Genomic DNA, 26,030 nt, shown 5'->3' with positions numbered 1-26,030 from the left:
ATTGCTTTTGGAGTAAAAATAAGTTTGTCTGCCTTTCATTATTTTCATTAAGTTGATCTGCAGACTCAAAATGACATTCTCATCAGGATTGCTTTCTCCATAGGATAGTTGCAGAAATAGAAAAATGATTGCACCAAATGCAGTTGAAGAATTATATTACCTAACTAACCAAGTTACTTCTTGAATTGGGATAATGTGGCTGGGCAGTTTTTATTTGCACAGATTTATCCACTGTCTTCAAGAATGCTATGGTATTTGCTTTGCCTCTTTGTAATATTATATAATAAAAAGTAATTATTATTAAAAACATTTCTCTTTCATTTCATCTTTTAAGGGTTTCTTGTTTTGACAAGAAAGAAGGAATATTTGGAGAAAAGGAGTGCCTTAATTAGTTCTCTCCCCTTCTTATAAGGCAGCATGCTAAAAAGAATAATAAAGAGAATATTAGAAAATCAGATTACTGAGACTTACTTTGCTTTTGCTTCAGCATCTTCATACGCTTTATTGGAAACATCATCCAGGCCTCCAATCAAATGTTTAAAAGAGCTGCAAAATTAAAACATAATTTAGAGTAAGTGTTTCTAATATAACGTGAAGAAATGTGAGTATTCTCTATTGTGCAAGATCTTATAAAATACCATGACAAAACACATGCACCACAAATAGACTTCCATGCCAATGATTTTGATTCAATGTCTATCTCCCAATCATGATTAACATTGATTTTATTTCTATTTTATTCACTTATTTTATTTTTATCCCATCACAATCAAAACAATTCCTGAAAGTTAGCTTAATTCAATGTCCTTTTGAGTAGAAGACTTAGAGTTTTTCAGCAAGTGGAAAAAGGAAGATATAACAATAGTTAATAAATAGTTAATAAATTTCGGTATATGGAAGAGAGAGGTGTTATAATAATAAATAAGCAACAATGAATAGTAAATAATGTTGAGCAATATACAAGGTTAATGTATTATTATGGTTCAGTAATCCAGTCTAAACATCTGTCTAACTCTACTACTACTACTACTACTACTTCTACTACTATTACTACTACATACATAGCTCCTTATTCTATTTGCTGAATATGAGAGGCCAGGCGAAATAACGCCTGGACGAAAATTGCCAATGGCGGGAAGCAACTCGGCTCCCCCCCCTCAGCTGTGGGGCGTTCCCCGCGATAGCACGGGAACGCCCCAGAGCAATCAGCGGCCGCTCAGGCATTCTGGGAAAGCCGAGGGGCAGGGCGTGTGCCCTTTATCAGGGCTTGCTTGCCCCCCCGGCTTCTCTTGCCCCCCCGAGCTCGCCGCAGAACGGAGCTCGCCTCCTTTGTTGGATCACTTCACCTTCTTCATTGCCGGCAGCGCGCAGGACGGCGCCTACAAAGAGCTTCGAGGATCCACCTTTTTCCCACCCGGTTTGCTTGCTTGGGGAAAGGGGGGAGGTGGTCAGATGGCTGGCGCGGGCCGGCGGACCCAACAACCCCCCCAACCTTCTGTATGTAGCGGCGGGGCGCGCAGAGGCTTTTCCGGCTTGCCGGCTGAGATCACGGTTTCGGGGCCTGTGGGCCCGTGCGGGCAGGTGATAAGGACTCTGACGGCCCAGCTAGCAACACGCCAAAGCGTTTTGGTGCCGGGCAACCAAGGCTAGCATTGGGGAGTGAGTAACAACAACGGGGAGGCCTTTTTCCCTCCCCCCACGTGGGTTGTGTTTCTCCACCGAATTCAGTGGTCTCGAGCGGGCCGCGTGCAGGGCGGTGCTGGGGAGGGGTGCCGCGTGGTGAGCTCGCTCCCTCCCTCCCTGTTCCCAGCATGGCGCTTCGCGCCTAGCTTTGCTTTCACGGGGGAGGGGAGATAAGTCTGCCTTAAGCATGCCGAGAAGAGAGGCTGGCCCAGGGAGGAATAGTTGTTAAAGTGGCTTTTCGTCTCCGGGGTGCTGGTGTCTTTTAGACCCGGACAGGAAGGATACAGTTTGAGTTTTAACCTGGGCATTTAATTGGCATGCAATTCGGTTCAAAGTGATGTAAACTATTTCAATCTAGTTTTTGAGCTTAAAATGAAGTAATTTATAGGATTTAATTTATTTAGGCTAATATGATCGAGTAGTTTGATCAATAAATGGCAGAGTTAAACTTTTCAATTTATGCAAGTTAGAATAACAGAATCGATGGAGATTAAAATGAATAAATCAAACGACTTTATTTATTTTGGTTGGTATACTTGAATTGATTGAGCATAAAATGGCGGAATTGTAAAGTTTTACCTTTTTAAGTTAAGTATACTTGAAGTGCTTAGGATAAAAAATGGACAATTTAAAACAATTTAATTTACTTAAGACAATAAACTTTAATTGTTCGAGCATAGAAGGAATGAATCAAGAAACGTTTAATTTATTTAAGTCAGGGTGTTGAAGGGGTTTAGCATAAACTGATTGGTAAAATGATTTATTTATTATGTCAGTATGGTGAAATTGATTGAGCTCGAATTGAAGTATTAAAATGATTTAATGGAGTTAAGTCAATAAACTGGAATTGATTGAACTTAAAATGAATGAATCAAAATGATTTAAGTTAAGCTAGTATACTTGAATGAATTGATCCTAAGAGGAATGAATTAAAACAAGTTAATTTATTGAAACGATTATAGGGGAATTGATTGAACATAAAGTGATTTGTAAAAATGATTTAGGTTATTAAGCCAGTATATGGGAATGGATTGTGCTTAATTAATTATCAAAATGGTTTAATTTATCAAGTTAGTATATTTGAATTGAGTGAGCTTAAAATGAATTAATTTGAAATTAAACTGATTTACTGGGGGGGGGCACAACACATGGGTTGTGATATTACAGCGGGGGTGGTGGGGCAAACCCCCCCCTCTGCCCGCCCCCCCCAATTCCACAGGGCACTGTGAGCATCCCTTAAGGCAATTTTTAGCGGACACAAATCTGGAGAAATAAGGCTCCTGTACGCTAGTTAAATATCGGGGTAGGCCAAACAAGCCTCTGGGTTTTGAGCCTTGGTTCGAACAAGATATATAATTGAGCCATAATGTGGTGGACATAGAAATGGTATGGGGATTAAAAATTTCATACCCGGAAATGCTTTTCAGGAGCCCGGTCTCACTACCATTTGATAACAGTTCTTTCATACCCAGTGGATAATGGCGCCCTCCTATGGCATTTTCTCACAAGAGGGACAATAACAATCAGGGATAGTAGCCATGAAACCAGGTTAGGCGGTGTTTGAGCAACTGGATCTATGGAAAGACTGCTTTGTCAGTGAGAATGGCTTGTAGTGATCAAAAGATTGTAACATTACTATAGACCTTGCTCCTTTTGTTCATCATAGCTTCAGGGGACTTAGATGGCTTCTGACAGCAACTTTGTGGTTAAAATCTTGGCTTCTGCTCATAAGCGGATTTAGAAGAATCATTACAACAAATGATGAGGGTTTTCTGCTATTTGGGAGGCTGTTAATCTTTATTATACTTTTATCAAACATTATAAATCTCTGCACTTCATTTGGAACAGCGATGCGGAATATAAAGGATTTGTTTCTTCCTATGTAAGGATCTCCTACCGAGAGCACTGTGCAGAAATATATCTTGGCCTTTCTTTGAAGCACTGTGGAATAGGGACCTAAGAAGCTGTTTGGCAGACAGGTCTGGCATATGTTTCTTTACCACATTGAAAATAGCAATTAGGTTATTGGGCGGTAAGTAAATATAGCCTCATGCTGCTCCCTTACCCTCAATTTAAAATAAATAAATAATTGCTCTCACGCTTTAATAAGGGTTGACAGTGTTAATATAAACTGTTATGGCAGGTGGAACATAGTGAGCTATGTTCTACACCTTACATAGTAAAATTTGCTTATTAAAGCTTTTGTTGAGAATATACACATGTTATCAGGCTGGAGGTTTACTTTGGTATGTTTTCCTCTTCACTTTCAAGTGGCTTAATGGCAATCCTCCTGGTCAGATATGCCCCCCCCTTTTTCCTGAGGAATTATCTTTGTTAATTTTATGGCCATACTTAACTAGTGATGTACTGCACTAAGGAATTACTTGGTAACAAAGTTTTTTATGTGCTTGCTCCTGGGTATTTTATTATTATTATTATTACTATTACTATTATTATCATTATTTTCATGATGTGCCGGATCCTGGAGCAGTTGCGCATGGAAGTCATTATGTCTCCATGAATGGTGCTACTAATATTCTGAATTTTGCCACATTTCCAAATGTAAAGTTGTACTGAGGCTATAACAGTACGGGTGCAGTTGGTAGCAGGCCTTTTTCTGTACCAATGAAACTGAAAGATACTATTAATCATAACTACAGCCTGCAGATCCCCATGTCATTACCATGCTGAAGGTTGGAAATCTCCTAATTTCTGGTTTATCCCCTCAGGATTAAGACAACGAGGAACCGGATTGTGGGGGCAATTGTCTGGCTCTGTTTGAAAAGTGCTATGGCTGTCATGTTGCGAGCCGCCATGAGTCTAAGGAGAAGGGCGGCATAAAAATCGAATAAATAAATAAATAAATAAATAAATTAGTCAGTTTATCTCAGCCCCTTTAGTTTGTTCATAAGGAATGGTGTAGTCACTTACTGGAATGGGGGGCTTGCAAGAACGCTAAGCATTGAAGTTATCTGAATCAAATGCACGCTTGAGCTGATTTTAGCTTAATATGAGTTATTAAGCATTATATTAATTGTTTTAGTGAATGATAATTTAGAAAATGTTATTATCATGAACAATATTGAAGTCGTGGTGTCAGCTTGGTACCATTGATATTATGGTTATATTGATTAAGTCATGTTGGTAAAGCTAATCCATGCGCTAATGGTAAAGAAAGCATTGGCATGGGCCTTTGCTTATCTTCATAAATTTCTTGCAATTATTCTACTCCCTGGGTGAGCAGGCAGGGCCACAGAGCATATTGGCTAATCACCCTGGCATTTTAATGCTGGCGGAAGAGTATTATGATTGCCTGAGAGGAATACAGGAACATGGGTCTGCAACTATGGTGTACAGCTGGCCCATCGGTGGAGGGAAGCAAGACAGCAACAGGAGGCTCAGTCCGTTAACAGGGAGTATGTGTGCATGGGCAGGCGGTTGGCAGCCACATGGCATAGGCTGGGGCGCAGGGTAACCAGAATTGGTGGACGGCGCCATCACTCAAGCAAAGGAGTGCAGGTTGGACCACATGGTTACATGCCATCATGTAGGGGCAACAGGTGGGCTTAGCTCTCCTAACAAAAGACCTTGGTGTCAAACTATTTGAGGATAGGGGGAATGATCAAGAGATGGTCCAAGGAAAGGACTCAGATTGGGGAGAAATTAGTAAGCCACTATACATTGCCCAGTTTCAGGGGCAGCGGTCATTGGATGAGACCCAGATCCTCACCCAACGAGGTGAGGTTGTTTCACATGACAGCCATAAAAATGGCCTTTGGGACATGGTAGGTCTGCAAGGTGCTGTCATGATCGCATAGTAGTGGATCATGCAAGGTTCCCTGGGCCTGCAAACTGATGTTAAATGGGGGCTATGGCAGCCGCGTTGGTTACGCACGGTGGCTGACCAGTAATGCAGATGGTGGATTGATCACTGGCTGGGTATATCAAGCAAGGATATATGCCGGGGTATGATGGACTCAGTGCAAGTAAAACAATGAAGCCAGGGAATAGTCCCCTTTTTACCACAAGACAGGCCTCCACTGAATAAATAACAGTTAAGGGCCGATATCGGGTGGTATTCCCTCAACAATACTGAATGCAGGTTTCAACAAGTTCTCAGCAAAGTAATGAATCCGGTGGCAGATGGAAGTCAGTGGCTTTCATGAAGTAGATTCAGAGCACCTGAGTACAAGCGCTTTTGGGATCGGGTGGCTAACACTGTCTTTGTATCCTTATCGTTTCTCTAGGTCCTGGCCCTGCTCCACTTTATTACGTGCGAAATGCGAAGGAGCTGCCCTTCCGTTGCCCACAGTAATGAACTGCGGCCACAGCGTTGCTTGGTGGCTGAACGTTGAGCTGCAACATTATCTTCAGGAATGTGGAGGTTGCTGAGTCGCTGGGGCTTCAGCGGAAAAGCTTGAGCTCGGAGGTCTTCGTTGGAGACGGGCCTCTTCCGTTGTGAAAAGTCGGGAGCAGTGATGGGCCGGACCCAGATTGTTGGTGTTGCACACGGGTGGCAACGACGTGGTGGTGGTGAAGGACTTGGCTCAGTGGCGTCAAGTCATGGCAGTCCCCTGGGGCTTGCAGAGCATATGGACCAGATTGTTGGTGTTGCACACTGGTGGCAATGACCTGGTGTCAGTGAAGGACTTGGCAGTGGTGTCAAGTCATGGCAGACCCCCGGGGCTTGCAGAACATATGGGCCAGATTGTTGGTGTTGCACACTGGTGGCAACAACCTGGTGCTGGTGAAGGACTTGGCTCAGTGGTGTCAAGTCATGGCAGACCCCCGGGGCTTGCAGAGCTTATGGCTCGACATACAATTTGTTGGTGGACTTGGCACAGTGATGTCATGTCCTGGTGAACCACCGGTCGTACGGGGCCTACGGCCGTGGTGTGTGGTTTTGATACCCCCACATGGAGGGGATGCGAAGTCGCCGTCATACCAACAGCAGTTGACAGGACCAGGATATGGTTTAACATGGCAGGGGGAGGCAAAGTGATCAGACACCCGGGCATGTGTTTTTAAACCCCCCCTAGCTTTCACTGGGTCAATTTAGGAAAATGTCAGGAGTGGCGATTTTACACAGACCTGCAGTGGTGCCTGCGTGAGCTGGAGCAGGCTTAGGTGGGGAGCTGGGGGCCAAGATAGAGATCTGACCCCCTGCTGTGGCAGAAACGGGGCGGAAAGGGTATCAGTAGCAACTGTGTGTTCTCCTTTGGGCATCTTTTGTAAGATGATTGGCACCCCCATTGCACAACTCAAGCTTCCTCCACGGACAGAGAGGTGTGAAGGGGGTGCCCTTGGGGCTCACCTATGTCATTTCCGGTTCCAGGTCATCCAAGGCGAGCCCTCCCACATGCTGGGTGTGGCTTACTGGTCAGGAGTAGGCGGAGCATGCCTCACCCTGACCAGGCATGGAGTAACGCCCATTTGAGTTGCCCAAGTATGTTGTGTTCAGGAAACTCCGCCCCATTTAGTGACCCCTGCAGGTCTTTTTGTTAATATTTAATAAAGTGACCCATTTTACCCAGCTTGGTGTCCGAGTGTTCATTTCCCGTCCAAGGCAAATTAATCGTCCATCTTTTAATTGATGCTTTCATTGCAGAAGACCATGACCTTCATTTGTCATAAGTGACTGGCGTCTCCTTTCTCCCAATAATAATTAAATCTAAGCATGTGTAGCCAAAATCTGTAAGGTAAAATTGCTGCATCACTGAGAAACATCAATATGTGGATTTTGTGTCCTGTTAGAGGGAAAAAAACATTTTATGCCCGACACAATAATTAATATGAAATTAAAGAGAGTAGTTCTATCTGACACCCCTTTTTAACAAAATAAGGTCCAATCCTGATATTTATTGATCAACCTTCACCTTCACATTAGAAGGCAAGTCAAGCATTAGCTTAGGGACTTAGGCCTATCAGTATCAGTTGTCTTACATTTTACCCATAATGAATAGAATTAAAAATGAATGTAAGATCAAGAATTAAATGGCCACTACTATATTTATGGATCATGTCCTTCAAAGCTACACAAAGATGCATTCCACAATGGTCCTTATAAAAGCCTGGCTAGTTTGAGTGATTTTTTTCTTTCTCTCCATAGACCTCTAATTTAATTAAAAGCTACTGAGTGCATAGTTTGGAGATCACATACACAAGGCTGAAGGGGTAATAATTAAAAGATTACAATTGTTTATCTTTCTAATTAAACCGTATAAATAATACCTTGTCTCTAATTGCCAAGCTTCCAAATATTTCACACTAATTTAGATGAATATGTATTGGCAGTTATAGAACAGAATGAGGCCCTTGGTATAGGACAGTGATGGCAAACCTATGGCACAGGTGCTGGAAGTGGCATGCAGAGCCATCTCTCTGGGCACGCCAGCCATCACTCATTGATCTTCTGGGTTCCAGAAAGCACATGCATGCCAGCCAGCTGATCTTTGCTTGCAGAGAAGTGCTGGGAACCAGAAGACAAGCTCCCTAGCGTGCGAGGAAGCTGAGCTTCTGGTTTCCAATGCGCACTGGCCAGCTAGTCTTCACGTGTGCAGGACGGCCAGAAAACAGAAGACCAAGTGAATAGTTCACATGCACATGCCAGGAAACTCTCTTTTGGTTTCTGGCGCTCCCTTGTATGTCTGTGTGTGCTCCGGTTTTGGCACTCAGTGCCGAAAAGGTTCACCAACGCTGGTATATGGTATCACAAATTGTTCAGAGGAATGTTTCAAATGAAGCAACATCATGAGTAGTTGTTTAGTGGTTCGAATGCAGTATTGCAGGCAAACTCTGGTTGTAACTTGGAGTTCAATCTTCATGGACCTCAAGGTTTACTCAGCCTTCTGAAGTCTGTAAAGTGAGGACATGAATTGTTGGGGGCAGTATGATGATATTTTGCTATAAAGCACTATAAAGTATATAACTCTAAGTGCTATTGCTATCTTGACTCAAATGTCCAGGTGGATCTCAAAAGATGATCAATGCAGTTTCAAGGGCTTTGAAGTGCTCGTACAGATACCTCTTTAATAATCTTCTCAGAAATTGGGAATCACAAGCTTGGAAAATCTTTGTGTCAACAATATGGATAGCTAACGCCCCTGTCTAGCAAAAGAGTATTAACAAGAGAATAAAGGTATACTTTTAACACTAAAAAAAAAGTACGACCTGTCCAAATTCTGTCACTTAATCCTTTTTCCATAAATCTTGTTAAAGAAATGTCTGTGAGAAACTTGTTTCCAGGCCTAATCAGTTATTAAGAAGCTAAAAGCATCATTAAAAATACTTTAGGTCTCATAGTTTGCATAGGCCTAATTCAATATGAATACTTTGGGTGATACAAGTCCCATCAGGAGGTTTTCTCCTAGTCCTGTTACTAATCACCTATATATATTCTGATCCTTAATTTGTAGGGTACACCAACACTGAATGAATAGTTAATTCCAGATGAATATCTGAGTGAATGGCTGAAAAACAATGAATCCAAGTCTCAGCTTTTATGCATAAAAATTGTATGTGTAAACATTTATTAAAGCATGAAAGCATGTTTTCAATCTTCTACAAAATATCAAGATCAATTTCCATTCATTGATCAACATAATGATAAAATATTCATTTGATTAACTATTTATTTAGCCTATGGCAAGTGAATTAATAACATTTTACAAAGAAGGAATGAAAAATAATAGTATATCTGACAAAATTAGCTTTAACGGGAAAATTAAACAGTTAGTTGCTAATATTGCCAGCCACAATAGGATGCTTCTAATTATCAGCAGATGATTAGTTTTCAATGTTCATATTTTTTTCAACATAAAGAAGAAATGAGGAAATGACAGGGATAAGAGCTAGAAAAGTTCACTCTTAAAGTACGGAGAGAAAAGTAAAAATACCCACAAATTGAAAATGATTGCTGGTGGCTTTGTGGCAATAGGTTATGGAGGCAGTTTTTTATTTCAGGATGTTGGGTACTCAAAATAATTTTGGAAGAGATAATGATTCTGAACCTAGTACTCTATTACTCAGAAGAAAAATGTAATAGCAATTGCAGTAGCACTTATAAACTGTTTCACAGTGCTTTACAGTATTCTTTAAGTGGTCAGCAATCTGGGTCCTCTTTTTACCGACCTTGGAAGAATGGAAAGCTGAGTGAGCTTCTCAGAATCAAACTCCTGGCAATGGACAGTGTGTTAGCCTGCAGTATAACTGCCAATATTGATTAGGGGACTAAAACTAAAACATATAAAGAATGGTTGCTAGAGTTGGGTATATCTAGTTTAATGAAAAGAAGGACTGGGGTGAAATAGTGATAGCGGTGCTCCAATACCTAAGGGGTTACCACAAGGGAGAAGAAATCAAGTTATTTTCCAAAGCACCTGAAGGCAGGACCAGAAGCAATGGATGACTAATCAAGGACAGAAGCACCTAGATCAAAATAAATTTTCTGACACAATTAATCACTGGAACAAGTAGTCTCCAGAAGTTGTGAATGCTCCAACATTGGATGGTTTTAAGAAGAGATTGGACAACCATTTGTCTGAAATGGTATATGAGTTTTCTACCTGAGTAAGAGATTGGACTAGAAGATCTCCAAGGTCCCTTCCAACTCTGCTATTCTTTTAAATGAACTAGTCAGATAATTTACAAACATAGACACCCCACAGAAATAGCTCATTGGACCAGACACCATGATTGGCTACTATGCCTTCTGGATAAAAAGAGTACTAAAAGTTATTCTTCCTGAGCTGAGATCAGATGGAGCATTCCTTGCCTCAGGAACACAGTGCATGCCTGTGTATGGTGGTGGTAGGACAGCAATAGTTATTGTTTTACATTCCTTAATGCTAATTTAAGCATTTCCTGTCAGTTTTGACCCCAATGTTTATGACCTGGCTCCAACTCCCAGCTTGTGCCCTCAACTCTGATTCTCTGGCTCACTTCTTAGGGCTGTTGACAGTTCTCTTTATCACAAAGTGTTCATTATGTGCTGTTTACTGCATGTTTGTCTGACTCATTGCTCTTTCCAAAAAGTGCATCCAAGTGAACAATCCAATTTTTATGATACAGGCTTGCATGGAAATTACTATCTCTCTTTAGAGAAATGTATAGCCTTCAACAATTCTTTAGCAGGCACTACTCTAGAGCAAACATTCTTATTATTCTTTATAACTCACTAAATATTGGGAGGGGGAAAATTACTATGTATTTTTATTTTATTTTTTTTGTCAAGCATATATAAGAATTATAGTAAAAGTATAAACATGTATATATGGTTATGAGTACATGGGAACATTAGGACAGGGATGGTAGGCACATTGCTGCACTTATGCATACCCCTTACAGGCCTCTTAGGATCAGGGTGAGGTCAACAGTAGACAGTAGAAAGTGTCAGCACCCCCCCCCCAATGAAAGTAGAAAATGTCACCCCCAACAAAATAAAACTCTGAGGCTAAAAGTTCCTCAAAGTTCCAATTGAGTTTCCAGAACTGACACTAAAGTTAAAGTTTTGGAGATTTGGGGAAGAAACCGCAGAGTCAGGCATTTAAAGGGATTAAAGCATATAAAGGGGATTGAGATTATATCCTGTGTCTTGAAAAGCACAGGACCAAATTTGGTATAGCAGCAGAAGCTTACAAAAGAAGATGGAGTTAAAAGATTGGCCAGATCCATCAGTGCAATTCTGAGGGGGGGGGGGGGGGTTCTTCTAACACATCTTCCAAGAGAAAACAATATTTCCCTGTTGTTCAGTCTAAGCTCCCTTCCCTCTTTCTTCCTTGCCAAGAACAAAGCATATACAGAACACCCATTCTTCATTTCTTACATGCACACACACACATAAATACACACAAGCCCAGAGATGTGCCATTGGCTTATCTGAATGGTCTTCTCTGTGTGCTACGGGGAGAATCCAAGCATGGGGAATAAACTCTGGTCGGTTGCTAGGGACTGAGTTTAATTTTAGCTTGAAGTATGCCCTCTATCTGCTTTTCCAGTCAGTTTTCAAATGAAGGAGTAGACAAATATCTGATGTAGAACATGTCCAAGCAGTAGGGTCCCCACTCTGGACCACAGAAAATCAGGGTGGGTTTGGACACTCTCCACAGTACATAGAGAAGACAGTTCAGGTTAACCATATGGCATTTCTCCTATGCTCTTCTAAGGAGAGTCCAAGTATGGGATATACTGAAGCTTAAGTCTCATGGTCAGGAGAAGACTGGTCCAGGGAAGCAGAAGTGGAGCAGATCCTCTGGAACATCTACTTGCAAAAGGCAGCCTCAGCAGAGGTAAACAAGCTCAGTTTGCAATGTCTGAACAGGAAAGGCGAAGACCACATAGCAGCTGTGCATATTTCTTCGATAGAAGCCTGTGTGGCCCAAATCGCTGAAGTGGCTGTGTTACAGGTGGAATGTGCAGTGATTTTGCCAGGGACAGGCCTGGACTGACCTCCATAGGCCCCCACAATTAATGCCTTAAGCCAATCTGCGCCATGACCTTGCAATTCATAGAAGCTGGGAGAAACGTGACAAAAAGTGCTTTAGTCTTTTGGAATGAAACCATCCGATGCACATAAATCCAGACAGCCCTTCTGCCAATGGTGAACCAACTGGTGTTTTGGGTTGGGACAATAGTCAGTCAGTATCACCTCCTGGTCCCAATGGAATCAAGAGTTGACTTTATGATCTAGATGTAATGTGACTCTATCCAGATAGGGAAATGGCACAAGTCTTGGAGCACAGAGAATGCCCCAATTCTGACACCCACCTGGCCAATGTGATCACCACCAGGAAGGCAGTTTAAAAGGACAGGAACTGGAATGATACTTTCTCAACAGTCAAAGGGTGCAGATGTGAGTCCCTGCAGGATCAGGGAGAGATCCCAGGAAGGATATTGATGGAGCCTCAAATTAGCAGCTCCTTTTAGGAAGCTGTGACACTGGGATGGTAATATAGGGATCAAAAGTTGTCTAGGTAAGGGACTGTGGACAAGAAGGCCACGTATCGACAGAGATTATTGGGGACTGATCCTTATTATATCCTGCCTGCAAAAAGGCAAGGATCTAGGGAATGGAGATTGATAGCAGATCAAGCTGTGAAAGAGTATAAAATTTACAATAGGCTGACCAGGTCTCATTGTAGACACAAGTAGTAGAGTCCTGATGAGAGGCCTGAATGGTGAAAATTACTTTGTCAGAAAATCTGTCCCACCACAAGAAGTTCCCCTCATGTGCCAGAGAATTAGATGCAACCATTAAGAGTCTGGGTGGAGTAGGGTCCCCTGGCTGAGGGAGATCCACCAAGGGTGGGACACAGAGAGTTCTATCAGGTCCGCAAACCAAGAGCAATGGAGCCAATGAGGAGCAATCAGCATGAACTCTGCCTCCTCTTCTAGCATCTTCTGGATCACCCTCAGAAGGGGGGGAAGCGGAGGAAAGGCATACAAGAGCTCTGCCAGCCATGGACTGCATAGGGCATTGACCCCGTCTGCCCCCTAGGATGGGAAGCGATCCTAGTGAAGGATAGAATAGAGAGAAGGGGAGGTGGAGTAGCCATTTATGTTAAAGAAAGTCTAAAAACAATACTAATTCAAAATACATGTAAAGATCTGGAGACCCTCTGGATTTGCATGCAAAATAAAGACGGTTCTGTCATTAGAATTGGGGTGATCTATAGGCCTCCAGGGCAATCTGAGGAACATGACAACAAGATGGTGGATGAGATTACCCTAATGGCAGTAAAGGGAGATATTGTGGTTATGGGTGATTTCAACATGCCTGATGTTGACTGGAATATCCCCAGTGCCCTTACATGCAAAAGTAAGAATATAGTAGAATATTCTAGATTTAGTTTTTACAAATGGGAATCGGGTTTCAGAGGTCAAGGTGGGAGAAAATTTAGGTTGCAGCGACCATCTATGTTTGTGGTTTAATGTAAAAACTGATTGTGAGCAATCCTATACTGCAACCAAAGTATTGGATTTCAGAAAAACAAATTTTAATGCAATGGGGGAATATTTAAATAATGAATTAAAGGGGAGGGATAAAATGGCAGGAGCGAGCACCCAGTGGACTGTATTAAAAAAGGCCATCTTAAAAGCCACAAGACTTTATGTAAAGCAAGTAACTAAAGGTAAAAGGAAGAAGAAACCGCTATGGTTTAGCAATGATGTAAGGGCTATAGTCAATGAAAAAAAGGCTGCCTATAGGAGGTATAAAGAGTCTGGAAGTATAGCTGATAGAGAGGTGTATAAAATGAGACAGAAGGAGGCGAAACAGATAATATATGCTGCTAAAGCCTCAAAAGAGGAAGAAATAGCAAAATCTGTAAAGAAGGGGGATAAAACCTTCTTCAGATATATTAGTGATAGGAAGAAGAAAAACTGCAGCATCGCAAAGCTTAGTACCGGGAATAATACATGCATTGATGGGAATAAGGAGATCGCTGACCATTTCAATAGCTACTTCTGTTCAGTTTTCTCAAAAGACACCTTACAAAATAATACTATAGAGGGATATAGCATTGCTTCCAGCTGTACGGATTCAGCTCCAGTGATCTTAGAAGCCGATGTCTTAGAAGAACTTGAAAGATTAAAGATAAATAAGGCAATGGGTCCAGATGGCATCCATCCCAGAGTTCTTAAAGAACTCAGATCTGTCATTGCTACCCCCCTGACTGATTTGTTTAACCAATCCCTGTTAACAGGAGATGTTCCTGAGGATTGGAGAATGGCCAGTGTTGTGCCTATCCACAAGAAGGGCAGTAGAGAAGAAGCTGGAAACTACAGGCCAGTTAGCTTGACATCAGTTGTAGTTAAAATGATGGAGACTCTACTCAAAAAGAGGATAAATCAGCATCTAAAAAACAATAACTTATTGGACCCAAATCAGCATGGCTTTACTGAAGGCAAATCGTGTCAGACTAATCTCATTGAGTTCTTTGACTATGTCACAAAGGTGTTGGATCAAGGTGGTGCCGTGGATATTGCCTATCTGGACTTCAGCAAAGCCTTTGATACGGTTCCACATAAAGAGCTGATAGATAAATTAGTGAAGATTGGACTTAATCCCTGGATAGTTCAGTGGATTTCAAGCTGGCTGAAGCATAGACATCAGAGAGTTATTGTTAATGGCGAGTATTCTGAGCAGAGACAGGTTACAAGCGGTGTGCCACAAGGGTCTGGGTCCTATTCTTTTTAATATGTTTGTGAGTGACATAGGGGAAGGTTTGGTAGGGAAGGTTTGCCTATTTGCCGATGACTCTAAAGTGTGCAATAGGGTTGATATTCCTGGAGGGGTCTGTAATATGGTAAATGATTTAGCGTTACTAGATAAATGGTCAAAGCAATGGAAACTGCAGTTTAATGTTTCCAAATGTAAAATAATGCACTTGGGGAAAAGGAATCCTAAATCTGAGTATTGCATTGGCAGTTCTGTGTTAGCAAAAACTTCAGAAGAGAAGGATTTAGGGGTAGTGATTTCTGACAGTCTCAAAATGGGTGAGCAGTGTGGTCGGGCGGTAGGAAAGGCAAGTAGGATGCTTGGCTGCATAGCTAGAGGTATAACAAGCAGGAAGAGGGAGATTGTGATCCCCTTATATAGAGCGCTGGTGAGACCACATTTGGAGTACTGTGTTCAGTTCTGGAGACCTCACCTACAAAAAGATATTGACAAAATTGAACGGGTCCAAAGACGGGCTACAAGAATGGTGGAAGGTCTGAAGTATAAAACGTATCAGGAAAGACTTAATGAACTCAATCTGTATAATCTGGAAGACAGAAGGAAAAGGGGGGACATGATCGAAACATTTAAATATGTTAAAGGGTTAAATAAGGTTCAGGAGGGAAGTGTTTTTAACAGGAAAGTGAACACAAGAACAAGGGGACACAATCTGAAGTTATTTGGGGGAAAGATCAAAGGCAACATGAGAAAGTATTATTTTACTGAAAGAGTAGTAGATCCTTGGAACAAACTTCCAGCAGACGTGGTTGGTAAATCCACAGTAACCGAATTTAAACATGCCTGGGATAAACATATATCCATTGTAAGATAAAATACAGGAAATAGTAAAAGGGCAGACTAGATGGACCATGGGGTCTTTTTCTGCCGTCAGTCTTCTATGTTTCTATGTTTCTATGTTTCTAAGAACCTAGGGAGTTGCACATTAAGATGAGTCGCAAACAAATCCCCCACCAGCCTGCTGAATATCCATGATAATATCTCGAAGAGAGCTGGATGTAGACACCAGCCAGGTCCAAGATGGAGCAACTCAGCCAGTCTGCCTGCACATTCAAGATGTCCAATATGTGTTCCGCTTGAATAGATTTTAGGTGCTTCTCTGCCCAGCATCTGAGCATCTCTGCCTCCTTCATGAGGCACTTGGATTTCATGCCCCTGATGGTTGATGTGGGAATGGGTCACCACATTGTCTATCAGGATGAGGACATGATGGTTTGACACTAGTGGTTTAAAATGTTGTAGAGCCAAGGACACAGCTCGAAGCTCCAACAGGTTGATGTTGGCACTGATCAAGTCGGCTGGAGACCAATGACTCTGACTCATCTGAGACCAGGTGTAAGCTCCCTACCTGAACAGACTGGCATCTGTCATAATAATCACTCGAGTGGGCTCTTTGAAGAGGCAGCCCGTCTGAAGAGCTGGAAATGACCACCATTGCAGCAAATGAAGGACTGCTGGAGTCACTCTAACTGAATGGCTGATTCTTACCCGTTGGTATGGCAATAGGCTCCATTGAAGAGATCAAGCATGCAGCCTAGCCCACAGTATCACGTTGATGAAAGAAATGAACTTTCCCAGCAACTGGGAATGTAGGGACAAGGGCACACAACCTTCCTGTGAGAAAACACTGCAAAAAATGTTGATTGAGGCCTCTTCATCGATAATGGATTTTGAAATGGCCACCAGCGCACTCAGTGCCCAGAAACTGTTACTTAAAATAGCCACCTCAACTCTGCCCAGAAACAGGCAACTCACTGCTTGTAATTAGCCAGGGGTTATGGTTGCCGTGAAATCTGCCCGGCAACAGGCAATAAAAGGGCCACCACCAGAAACTGAGGTGAAATTAGCCTTGTGGCTTCAATTAATGGCAGGAAAGACAGATGCTGATAATGGGACTTGAAGGAAAACAGAAAAACCACCAGGACTGTCATCAAGAGCCATAGGCTACAGAGGAGAGATGAACCCTCTCTGCTATAAACACTCCACTCCACACCCCAGGATTTTAGCCCACATGGGGCAACTGCCTTTGAAGTTGGGCAGTGGCAGTTCTTGCCAGCATACCAGCTAACATGTGCACCCCCAGCAGCAATAGTGGCTCCAGCACAATGAGGTAGTGCACAGGAGAAACTTCTTATAATCCTGCTGGTCATGAAGCTGGAAAGAATTTCTGAAACCATGCCATGTCAAGGGATTTGGAACTATCTGTCATTCTAGTGCATCAGCAACGTAACTCTTGAAAAAGCTGAACTCTTGAAAAGCTGAACAGCACAGGACTAAATTTAGTGCGTGGGGAGAAGCCAGCAAGCTACAGTTTGAGTGTAAAAATGAGCTATATGACATTAGAGATTGGAGAGGGGGAAATATCCAACATTATGGGAAAGAGAGTTGTGGAGAAATTCAGAAGATTGGCAGCAACCCCACCTTAGGTTCACTTCTCCTTCTCATGTGACCTAGAGAAGAACATATGTATGCAGCTTGTGCTTCCCAGTAGATTCATATATACAATTATATAGCCACTGCTGAAAAATGGCTTGAAAATAATTATCTACATGTTTTTGCTCTGTTTGTCTGCCCTTCCATCCGTCCATCCATCCATCCATCCATCCATCCATCCATCCATCCATCCATCCATCATCTAGCTATCTAGCTATCCATACCTCTCTCCATTATACCATGGAGAATTACTGCCAATCAAATGTATTTAATGCATAGGAAATGGACAAAGTAGATTCAAAGTAGATGAAAAAAACCTATTTATTTATTATTTATTTATTAGATTTCTATGCCACCACAGACTAAGGGCAGCTTACAACAAAAACAAATACAATAATACAATATACAAGAAATCTAAACTTAAAAATCAGATCTAAGACCCCAGCTCATTAAAACAATCATCTACGTTCATCCCATATACTTTCCAATTGTTGGCCGAAGCAAGGTGCAACACTCAACGGCCCCAAGCCTGCCAGCAAAGGTGAGTTTTTAAAGCTTTGCGGAAGGCCAGGAGGGTGGCGGCGGCATGAATCCCTGGAGGGATATAATTCCAAAAGGTTGGAGCTGCCACAGAAAAGGCTCTTCCCCTAAGCCCCGCCAGGCGGCATTGCCTAACTGATGGGACCTGAAGAAGGAGGCAAAACCTACAACCACTCCATTTAGTCGGAGTTGAGCCTGAGGCTGTTAACACCCATCTAGACCCTCAGAGCCTCCAGACACTGGCACATCACCTCCACTGCTTCACTGAATTGGCAGGGTGAGATGTACAGCTGAGTATCATCAGCATTTATTTATTTATTTATTTATTTATTTATTTATTTATTTATTAGATTTATATGCCGCCCCTCTCCGAAGACTCGGAGCATACTGGTGGTAACTCACCCTGTGTCCTTGGATAATCTCACCCAGTGGTTTCATGTAGATATTAAACAGCAGGGGGGGGAGAACTGACCCCCGAGGCACCCCACCTTGTTATCTCCTTGTATATACAGTATTTCAGTATATACAGTATATTTCAGTATATTTCTGACAAGATGGAGTGGCTGTGGGTTTTTCCTCCCAGGGACAACCCCATCTGTCCATTCATTCCCTGGGGGAAGGGAGTTCTTGCCTTCCGCAGAGAGTTTCTGCAACTTGGGCATCCTCCTCGATTCACAGCTGAGCTTAACACACCACCTTTCAGCTGTGGTGAGGGGGACATTTGCAAAGGTTCACCTGGTGCACCAGTTGCAGGTATATTTGGACAGGGAGTCGCTTCTCACAGTCGCTCATGCCCTCATCACCTCGAGGTTCATTTACTGCAATGCTCTCTAAATACACTCTGAATAATGTTTTCCTTAAGATCTTATAAGAATAGAAGAGATAATGGAGACAAAGATATAGGAATTTCACAGAAAAGACAAAGGACAATGGAATTTGACATCAAATAGTTAACATAGGATGGCTTATAAAAGTGCAAGAAAAAATAAGGATGTTTAGGTTTGTTTTATTGAAGAGCCAATTCTAGAAAGAGTTAGAAGTAATGAATGTTATAGGAACATCTAATTATTCTTTTGAAATAATATTTACAACAACTAAAAAACCCCATCCCAGAGTGGTTCAGAATAGGAGAAGAAGTGATACAAGAATGCATATTGTCCCTATACAGTTAATGTGAGCATATTATAAGCAAAGCAGTGTCAGAACACATGATAATAAGAAATGCACAGAAGACAAACAATCCATAAAATCTAGATGACACCAAAGCAAAAGGTAAGACGGACTTAAAGAGTATAGACAGTGCACAAATGTAAGTTAAAGAGAAAAAGTAATTACCACCATTAGTTAATTTAAATAATGCAAATATATATATATATTTAATTAATTTAAATAATGCAAATATATATATATATATTTCTTTTTTCTTGAGCTCAAAAATATAAAAAAATTAGAATATGCTGGAGATGCTAAACAAAAAAAGAATAATATTAGGAAGAAGAATGAATAAGTTAGATTCACAAAGCATAAGAGTTTTTTTTATAACAACAGAAATCATGATAATTAAAGCAAATGTCTTCCCAATAAATGGAAGGAATGGCTTTGAAAGCTGCACATTGAGAAAGAGCAAGAGAAGGTAGAAAGCAGATTTGAATTATGAGTCAGGAGACTGATACTAAGAGCACCATGGACAGTAAAAAAGAACCAATCAATCAGTCCCGAATCAAATAAAGACTGATTGCTCCCTTAATCCTATAATCAACAAAGAGAAGCTCAAAACCTTCTCGATGTTTGAAGCCAGTGGATGATCAAAAAGAAAAACATCATCAACTTATTTAATGAAATATTGAAATGTTAATCTACAATGCTTCTAAACTCCCCATTTCTCTTATTTGTTCTCTATTTTTCCGTTTGTTTTTCATTTCTCCCCTTTTTTCCTCTATATTTTTTCTTTTCTTTCTTTCCACCTTTTTCTTAAGAATCCATAATAAACAATAGGAAAATGTCTTAAGAAGGGGATTAGAAAAATGGGGGAAAGATCAATTAATTGGATAGTGGGTTTAAAAATATAGAGAATACCTATTAGTTATTACTGGAGATTGACAAATGCAGCTACTCAAAGTTCAACCTGACACAGTAGTATCTAACCAACTGTGAAATGGAAGACTGTTCTTTAAACCCTCGCAGGAACTGATTTATATAGAGCTAAGTCTACTACTAGTTCCTGTACTCAACAGCTTCAAGTTTACAATGATTGGCAGCTGTTCTACAGGGACTGAATTTGGAAGCTCTTAAAAGCAAAATATCTACTCTACCACTGAATTATAGCTTTCATGTTTTGGTGCTAAGCTTCTGAGGTCCTAATTAAATTTTATAGTATTGCTACCTGACAATATCCCTAGATATGTTGGTCCAGATATTACTAGATCATGACTAGCTTACTTATAAGAATTGTAAGGTCAAAGGTTGGTGCTAAAAATATTTTATGACATAAATTGATGACATGGATAAAGAATTTTCACCAATATGTCCACAGATATATTAGCCTTTTCATTGTTTTGTAAGCTACCCAGAGTCTATGGAAATTGATGGCAATAATGTAATACAGTGGTCCCCCGATTATTGCGAGGGTTCCGTTCCAGGACCCCTCGCAATGATCGGTTTTTCACGAAGTAGCGCTGCTGAAGTAAAAACACCATCTGCGCATGCGCAGATGGTGTTTTTACTTCCGCCGCAGCAGCGAGGAGCCGAAGATTGGGGTTTCCCCGCCGCCCACGCAAACTCCTCGCTGCTGCCGCGCCCGCCGCTTGTCTTGTCCGCCCGCCGCTTGTCCGCCGCCTGCCCGCGCGCCCGTCGCTCGCCCGCCCTTCGCCCACCCACGCCGTTCGCTCGCGCCGCTTCCCAGCTGAGTCCTGAAGCCAGAAGGCAAAGACGAACTTCCGCGTTTGGCTTCGGGACTCAGCTGGGAAGCGGCGCTGGGGTTTCCCCACCGCCCACGCAAACTCCTCGCTGCCGCTCGCCCGCCCTTCGCCCGCCCATGCCGTCCGCTCGCGCCGCTTCCCAGCTGAGTCCTGAAGCGAACTTCCGCGTTTGGCTTCAGGATTCAGCTGGGAAGCGGCGCTGGGGTTTCCCTGCCACCCACGCAAACTCCTCGCTGATGCCCGCCGCTCGCCCTCCCGCCAGCAAGAGGGGGAAGACCCAGGGAAGCCGCCCAGCAGCTGATCTGCCCGGCGCCATCTACGCATGCGTGGCCATAGAAAAAAGGGCGCGCATGCGCAGATGGTGTTTTTACTTCCGGGTTGAAAAATCTCCATATAGCCGTTTCGCAATGATCGGGATCGCAATACCCGGGGGATCACTGTAATGATAAAAATAATTCTGAGGACCGCTTGTTTCAACAATCAAGATAAAAGATTTAAATGAACTGATGGAAACTGCAGAAAGTCAATTTGTCTCCGATTACACTTAACAAATAGTGACTCCAGGAAATATATTGTACCATTAAATGTTTGTAATTCCCATTAGTCTTGAGGAAGCATTAGTATGTGCTTTATTAATTACTTTGCTGAAAATGGGCTACTCTTAACTAATAAATAAATAATATGCAACATGCAGCATAATTTCCTGTAAGCAATATTCTTAAAATATCATATCCTTTCAAACAAATCATTGGAAAGGTCATATTTGAAATCCGATATCTAAACCGGGAAATTAAGGGTAAGAATATTTGTCAACCTTCGCTTATGCTGCTGCATCTCTTTCGCTTGGTTGTCAATAGTTATGGGGTGGGTTAGAGATAAGGGGTGTGGGAGGGAAGTGCAGAGGAGGAGAGATAGGTTTCGTTTCCCTAGGTACCAGGAGGACACCGTTAGAGGAAGATTCCAGAAGAGTGACGTGAGGGCCAGGATGTACCCACCTGATGGTTATGGACAATAGGGATTGGGCATTGCCCCAAGGGGGTTGGGAAAGGGGTTTTTGATATATGCTTGTCTCGCGCCATTTTCTCAGACTTTTCTTTTCTTTCGATGCTTCTAGTTCTGATTTTGATAAATTCACTTTTGAACTTTTACAAAAAGGACTCTGAGTTTTATTTGTCTAAATTCTGACTGGCAGCTTGACATTATTATTGTGAAGACTTAACAGAAACATAGTAATCAATACAATCGGTCAGGATTTTGGAAACCCATACATTATTTTTCAGTATCAAAAACATTGTAGGGAAGTAAGAAGAAAGCACCAAAATGAAACATACGTCAGCATCATGGCAGTTGTAGAACATGAGTATGGAGCTCGCTGTTGTAACATGAGGCACTTGGGATGAATCTGGGTAGATCAAGAGCACATAGGAAGATTTTGTGCCATTGGTAAAGAGGTTCTGCAGCTCCATGTTCTCACAGCCTTAGGGGTAATGGAAAGTGAGCTGGCTGTCTTTTGACTTGCTTTCACCATTTCTGTGGTCGTGTGGCCAGCATGGCCATATGGCAAAGATGCATGGAATGTTGTTACCTTCCTACTGAACTGGTACTTATTAATCTACTTGCATTTATATGCTTTCAAATTGCTAGGTGCTGGGCCAAGTAGTCGGAGCTCAGCAGGTTGTACAGAGCTCAGGTCTCGAACATGGGCTGTCACGCTCAGTGTCTTTAATTGCTAAGCCATTGTGCCGCTCCTTCAATATAGTCAGTCTTAATCCTTCCAGTCAACTTCTACTCAGTTCCATATTCTTGCTCTTGATTCTCCCTGCTTATGAAAATTAATCTGTGCTAAATTCTTGCCTACTTCACAGGTTACACTTTTGTAAAAATATCTAGTTGATAAACTTTGGGGTCATGCTACAATCACTGCTTTTCATAGGAACTCATAGATCAGGGAACAATGACTCCATGGCCAGCTTTGCCTTATCCAATAGGTCTGATTTTGGAAAGGCCAAAATGTATCACCATGGCTTTGAATAATAGGAAGAGGAGACTAGGAAGTTTGCATTTAATTTAATTTATTTGACTTCTTACAACAATATGACAATAAAATACAATACAACAATAGAACAATAAAATTAAATTAAAATAAAGAAGTTAATATTAATACTAAAATGTTAAAATAATAAAAACAATAAAATCCTCCACAGCAATCCAATCAACCAAACATAAATACCTATCCAATCAACACTATTCAGCCATGACAGATAGTAGTACTCACGGGCCCCAGGCCTGCCAGCACAGCCAGGTCTTCACTACCTTTCGGAAGACCAGTAGGGTGGGAGCAGTACGAACATTGGCAGGGAGTTGGTTCCATAGAGTTGGGTCAGCCATAGAGAAGGCCCTTCCCCACTTCTCTGGAGTCATTTAGATTTCCGAAACCCCTGAGACCCAGATTCCCTGAAGGGATGCCTCAGCTGGATAAATTGCCTGCCCCTGTTCCTGGAAGTGGACCTGTCCTGCTGTCTGCTAGCCCCCTGGAAGTACAACCTCTGGGACTAGGTGCCACAAAAGGAAGAGTCAGGCTGAAAGGGCTGCCAACAAAAGAATGGAGTGGAGCGCCTGTCCACCCTTCTATGGACTCTGGGCAAAATCTTGGGCTTGTCCATATTCTCCACTATGATCGACTTGAGAGAGTCGCAAAATAAGCAATCTCCAAAGAAGGGAGCAACTGCCAAGCACCATTTAGAGCATGCATATGCCTGCCAATTGCAAAGCCAAGGGCTGCCATGGCCCATGATGCAAATTTTGTGGAGTTGCGAGTCACATCTGCCAAGAAGTCCGTTGCAGCTAACAACTTATTCAAATCAATGGGGGAGCCATGAATCCTCTGGAACCAATCTGGACTATATCTCCCTGATCTACACAGTAGAGACTTGGCTTTCTGGCCGTCAGGCTTAAGGCCTTCCTACCCTTCAGATGGAAAGTGTTGGCCACAGGAGTGTCCACAATGGGATAATGTGACAGCTCATCTATCTTTGGGCCAAACGGCGTTGGCTATCATGTCCTGTAATTCCAGCAGGAAATATTCCCAAGTATCAACCATAGGACAGAGGCCTGCCACAGTGGGTGGGGGTAAAGGTAGCCGAAGGAGCTGCCCTTGAAGTAAAGGGGATGGGAACTGGATTAAAACTGGATCCATGAACTGGCATACCTTGAAAAGGGGTATCTTCGGGTTCTAAGTTCTAAGCCACCGAACAGTGGTCTGGGGACCAATCCCTCTCAGTTGCAGTTCCTATAGGCCCATGTGGAACTGCCAGCTGAAGTGGGTCCATGACTTGAGTCGCATAAGGATGGTCTGTAGAGCAATGTATCTCAGTTGCAGTTCCTGTAAGCAAAGGTGGGTTTGAAATTTGGAGTGGGGAAGCTCCCTGAGATGGTGAAGGCAGCAAAGGCTGCACAGACAGTGGTGCCTGAAGCAGCAGCTGAGATAAAGTTTGAGGCACCTGAGCAGGATGGGCTTTTTTGTTTCTCCAAGGCCTGAAGCCTCCACTCAGCATCCTTGAGGGCTACCACAGATGATGATGATCCAGAGGCCTTGGCCTTCTCCTTAGAGAAGGTATGGCTTTTATACATGACCTTCTTGGGGACAGCAGAGGTGGATGCTCCCTCCCCCTTAGATTTATCTGATAAAGTAATGACAACAGGCCAGCTTCAATTGAGAGAGTCAGCCTCAATTGGCCAGTAGAGCAGGCCTCAAGTGCTCAGGGAGAGTATAGCCCTAGGGCAGGGACTCCAAAATTAATCTCAATAACTGAGATTAAACAAACAAATTGGGTGGTGGTAGGCCAGAGGTAGGAAGGAGTCACCCATTTCTTTAACCAGAATAGTGAAAAAAGGCTCAGAATAGTCAGCAAGTGGAATGATGTTACTGACTTAGGAAAAACACTCACAAAATGGTGATTGGCAGCCTCCCCATTCCTACAGCATCCAAAATGGCCATCAGCAAACTTAGTGCCCAGGAAACAAATTAGTGATTCTCAAAATGGCTGCAAAATCTGCTTGACAACAGTCTTCACCAATATGGCCTCACCAAATCTGCTCAACAACAGGCAACTTAAGGCTTAAACAAAATGGCTGCCATTATAAAATGGCAGTCCCAAGCAATGGTGGGGAAGACTAGCTGCTGCAAAGTAGACCTGGCCGGAATGCAGGAAACCACCGAATCGTTGCCTCGTCCCAGGTGGCTACAAAAGAGAAGCGCACCCTCGCTGCTGCAAACTCTCTCTACACCACTCTGAAGAGTTTAGCCCATGTGCGGCAGGGACTCCAGCTGCCACAGAAACAAGGTGGTTGTGGTTCTCCCTAGTATACCAACTAACCAGCACACCTATGGCAGCAATAGCCTTTTAGGCAACTAGGCAACCTTGAAAACACTCTCAAGAGACCATGATGGTCTCTTGCAGCCCTCTGCCAGTGAAAATGGGGCTCAGGGAGCTGTGTTTTCACTGGCAGAGGGCCACAGGAGGCCATCATGGCCAAAAACAGGGTCTCGACGAGTGACATTGTCCACACCTCCAAGGTGAAACACAACCTTAATGCAGTCCTCAATGAAATTGAATTTGACACCCTGCTCTACATAATGAGATCTGTTAAGGTTAAGCTTGAGGTTTCAGCCAATTTAGTATAATAATTAAGACATGATAGAAACCAAGAGACCATGAGTTCTAGTTCTCGTTGCTGCTGGATGACCATGGGTCAATTATTCTCTCTAAGCCCTACAAAGAAAGCAGTAACAAACCATTTCCAAAAGGGACTTGTTGGCAAATCAAAAACCTCTCAAATGAATATATGCACATAGATTTTATGGGACATGTGCAAAAATATTAATAGCTTCAAGGTAACAGGTCTGAGATATAGCTGCAAAAATATAGATAGAAACCATTCACTAAGTCTTTAAGTATAAATATTTTAACAAAAGTGTCCGTTAATTTACAAGTTTTTCCATTTAGATTCATGTATATAATTAACTGAGAGCTAGACACAGATCTGCTGACAACAAAGTCGGAATCTCTAGGGTCACAATGCAACTGAAGAAACATTATCTATTAATAGCATTATTGCATTCTTATTGAATTGCACAATGTTGAACTCTTTGGAATGCAGTAGATTTAGTCTTAGAGGTTATATTTACACCCACTTGATACTACAAGGACATTGTCAGCAGC

At 42.3% G+C, this 26,030-nt stretch overlaps 1 protein-coding gene across 6 annotated transcripts in view; it reads right to left on the bottom strand.

The window, feature by feature from the left end:
• The window catches only part of PRKG1 (protein kinase cGMP-dependent 1), a 1,199,739-nt gene that overhangs the window by 143,032 nt on the left and 1,030,677 nt on the right, over positions 1–26,030 (bottom strand). For all 6 annotated transcript variants that reach the window (XM_070752281.1, XM_070752276.1, XM_070752278.1 and 3 more), the window contains one exon: positions 472–546. In XM_070752281.1, the coding sequence (XP_070608382.1) occupies positions 472–546 (75 nt within the window). The remainder of the gene's footprint in view (positions 1–471; positions 547–26,030) is intronic.

This window comes from Erythrolamprus reginae, chromosome 5 (genome assembly GCF_031021105.1).
Source record: "Erythrolamprus reginae isolate rEryReg1 chromosome 5, rEryReg1.hap1, whole genome shotgun sequence".
NCBI classification, from domain to species: domain Eukaryota; kingdom Metazoa; phylum Chordata; class Lepidosauria; order Squamata; family Dipsadidae; genus Erythrolamprus; species Erythrolamprus reginae.
This window is presented reverse-complemented; position numbering and strand designations above follow the sequence as displayed.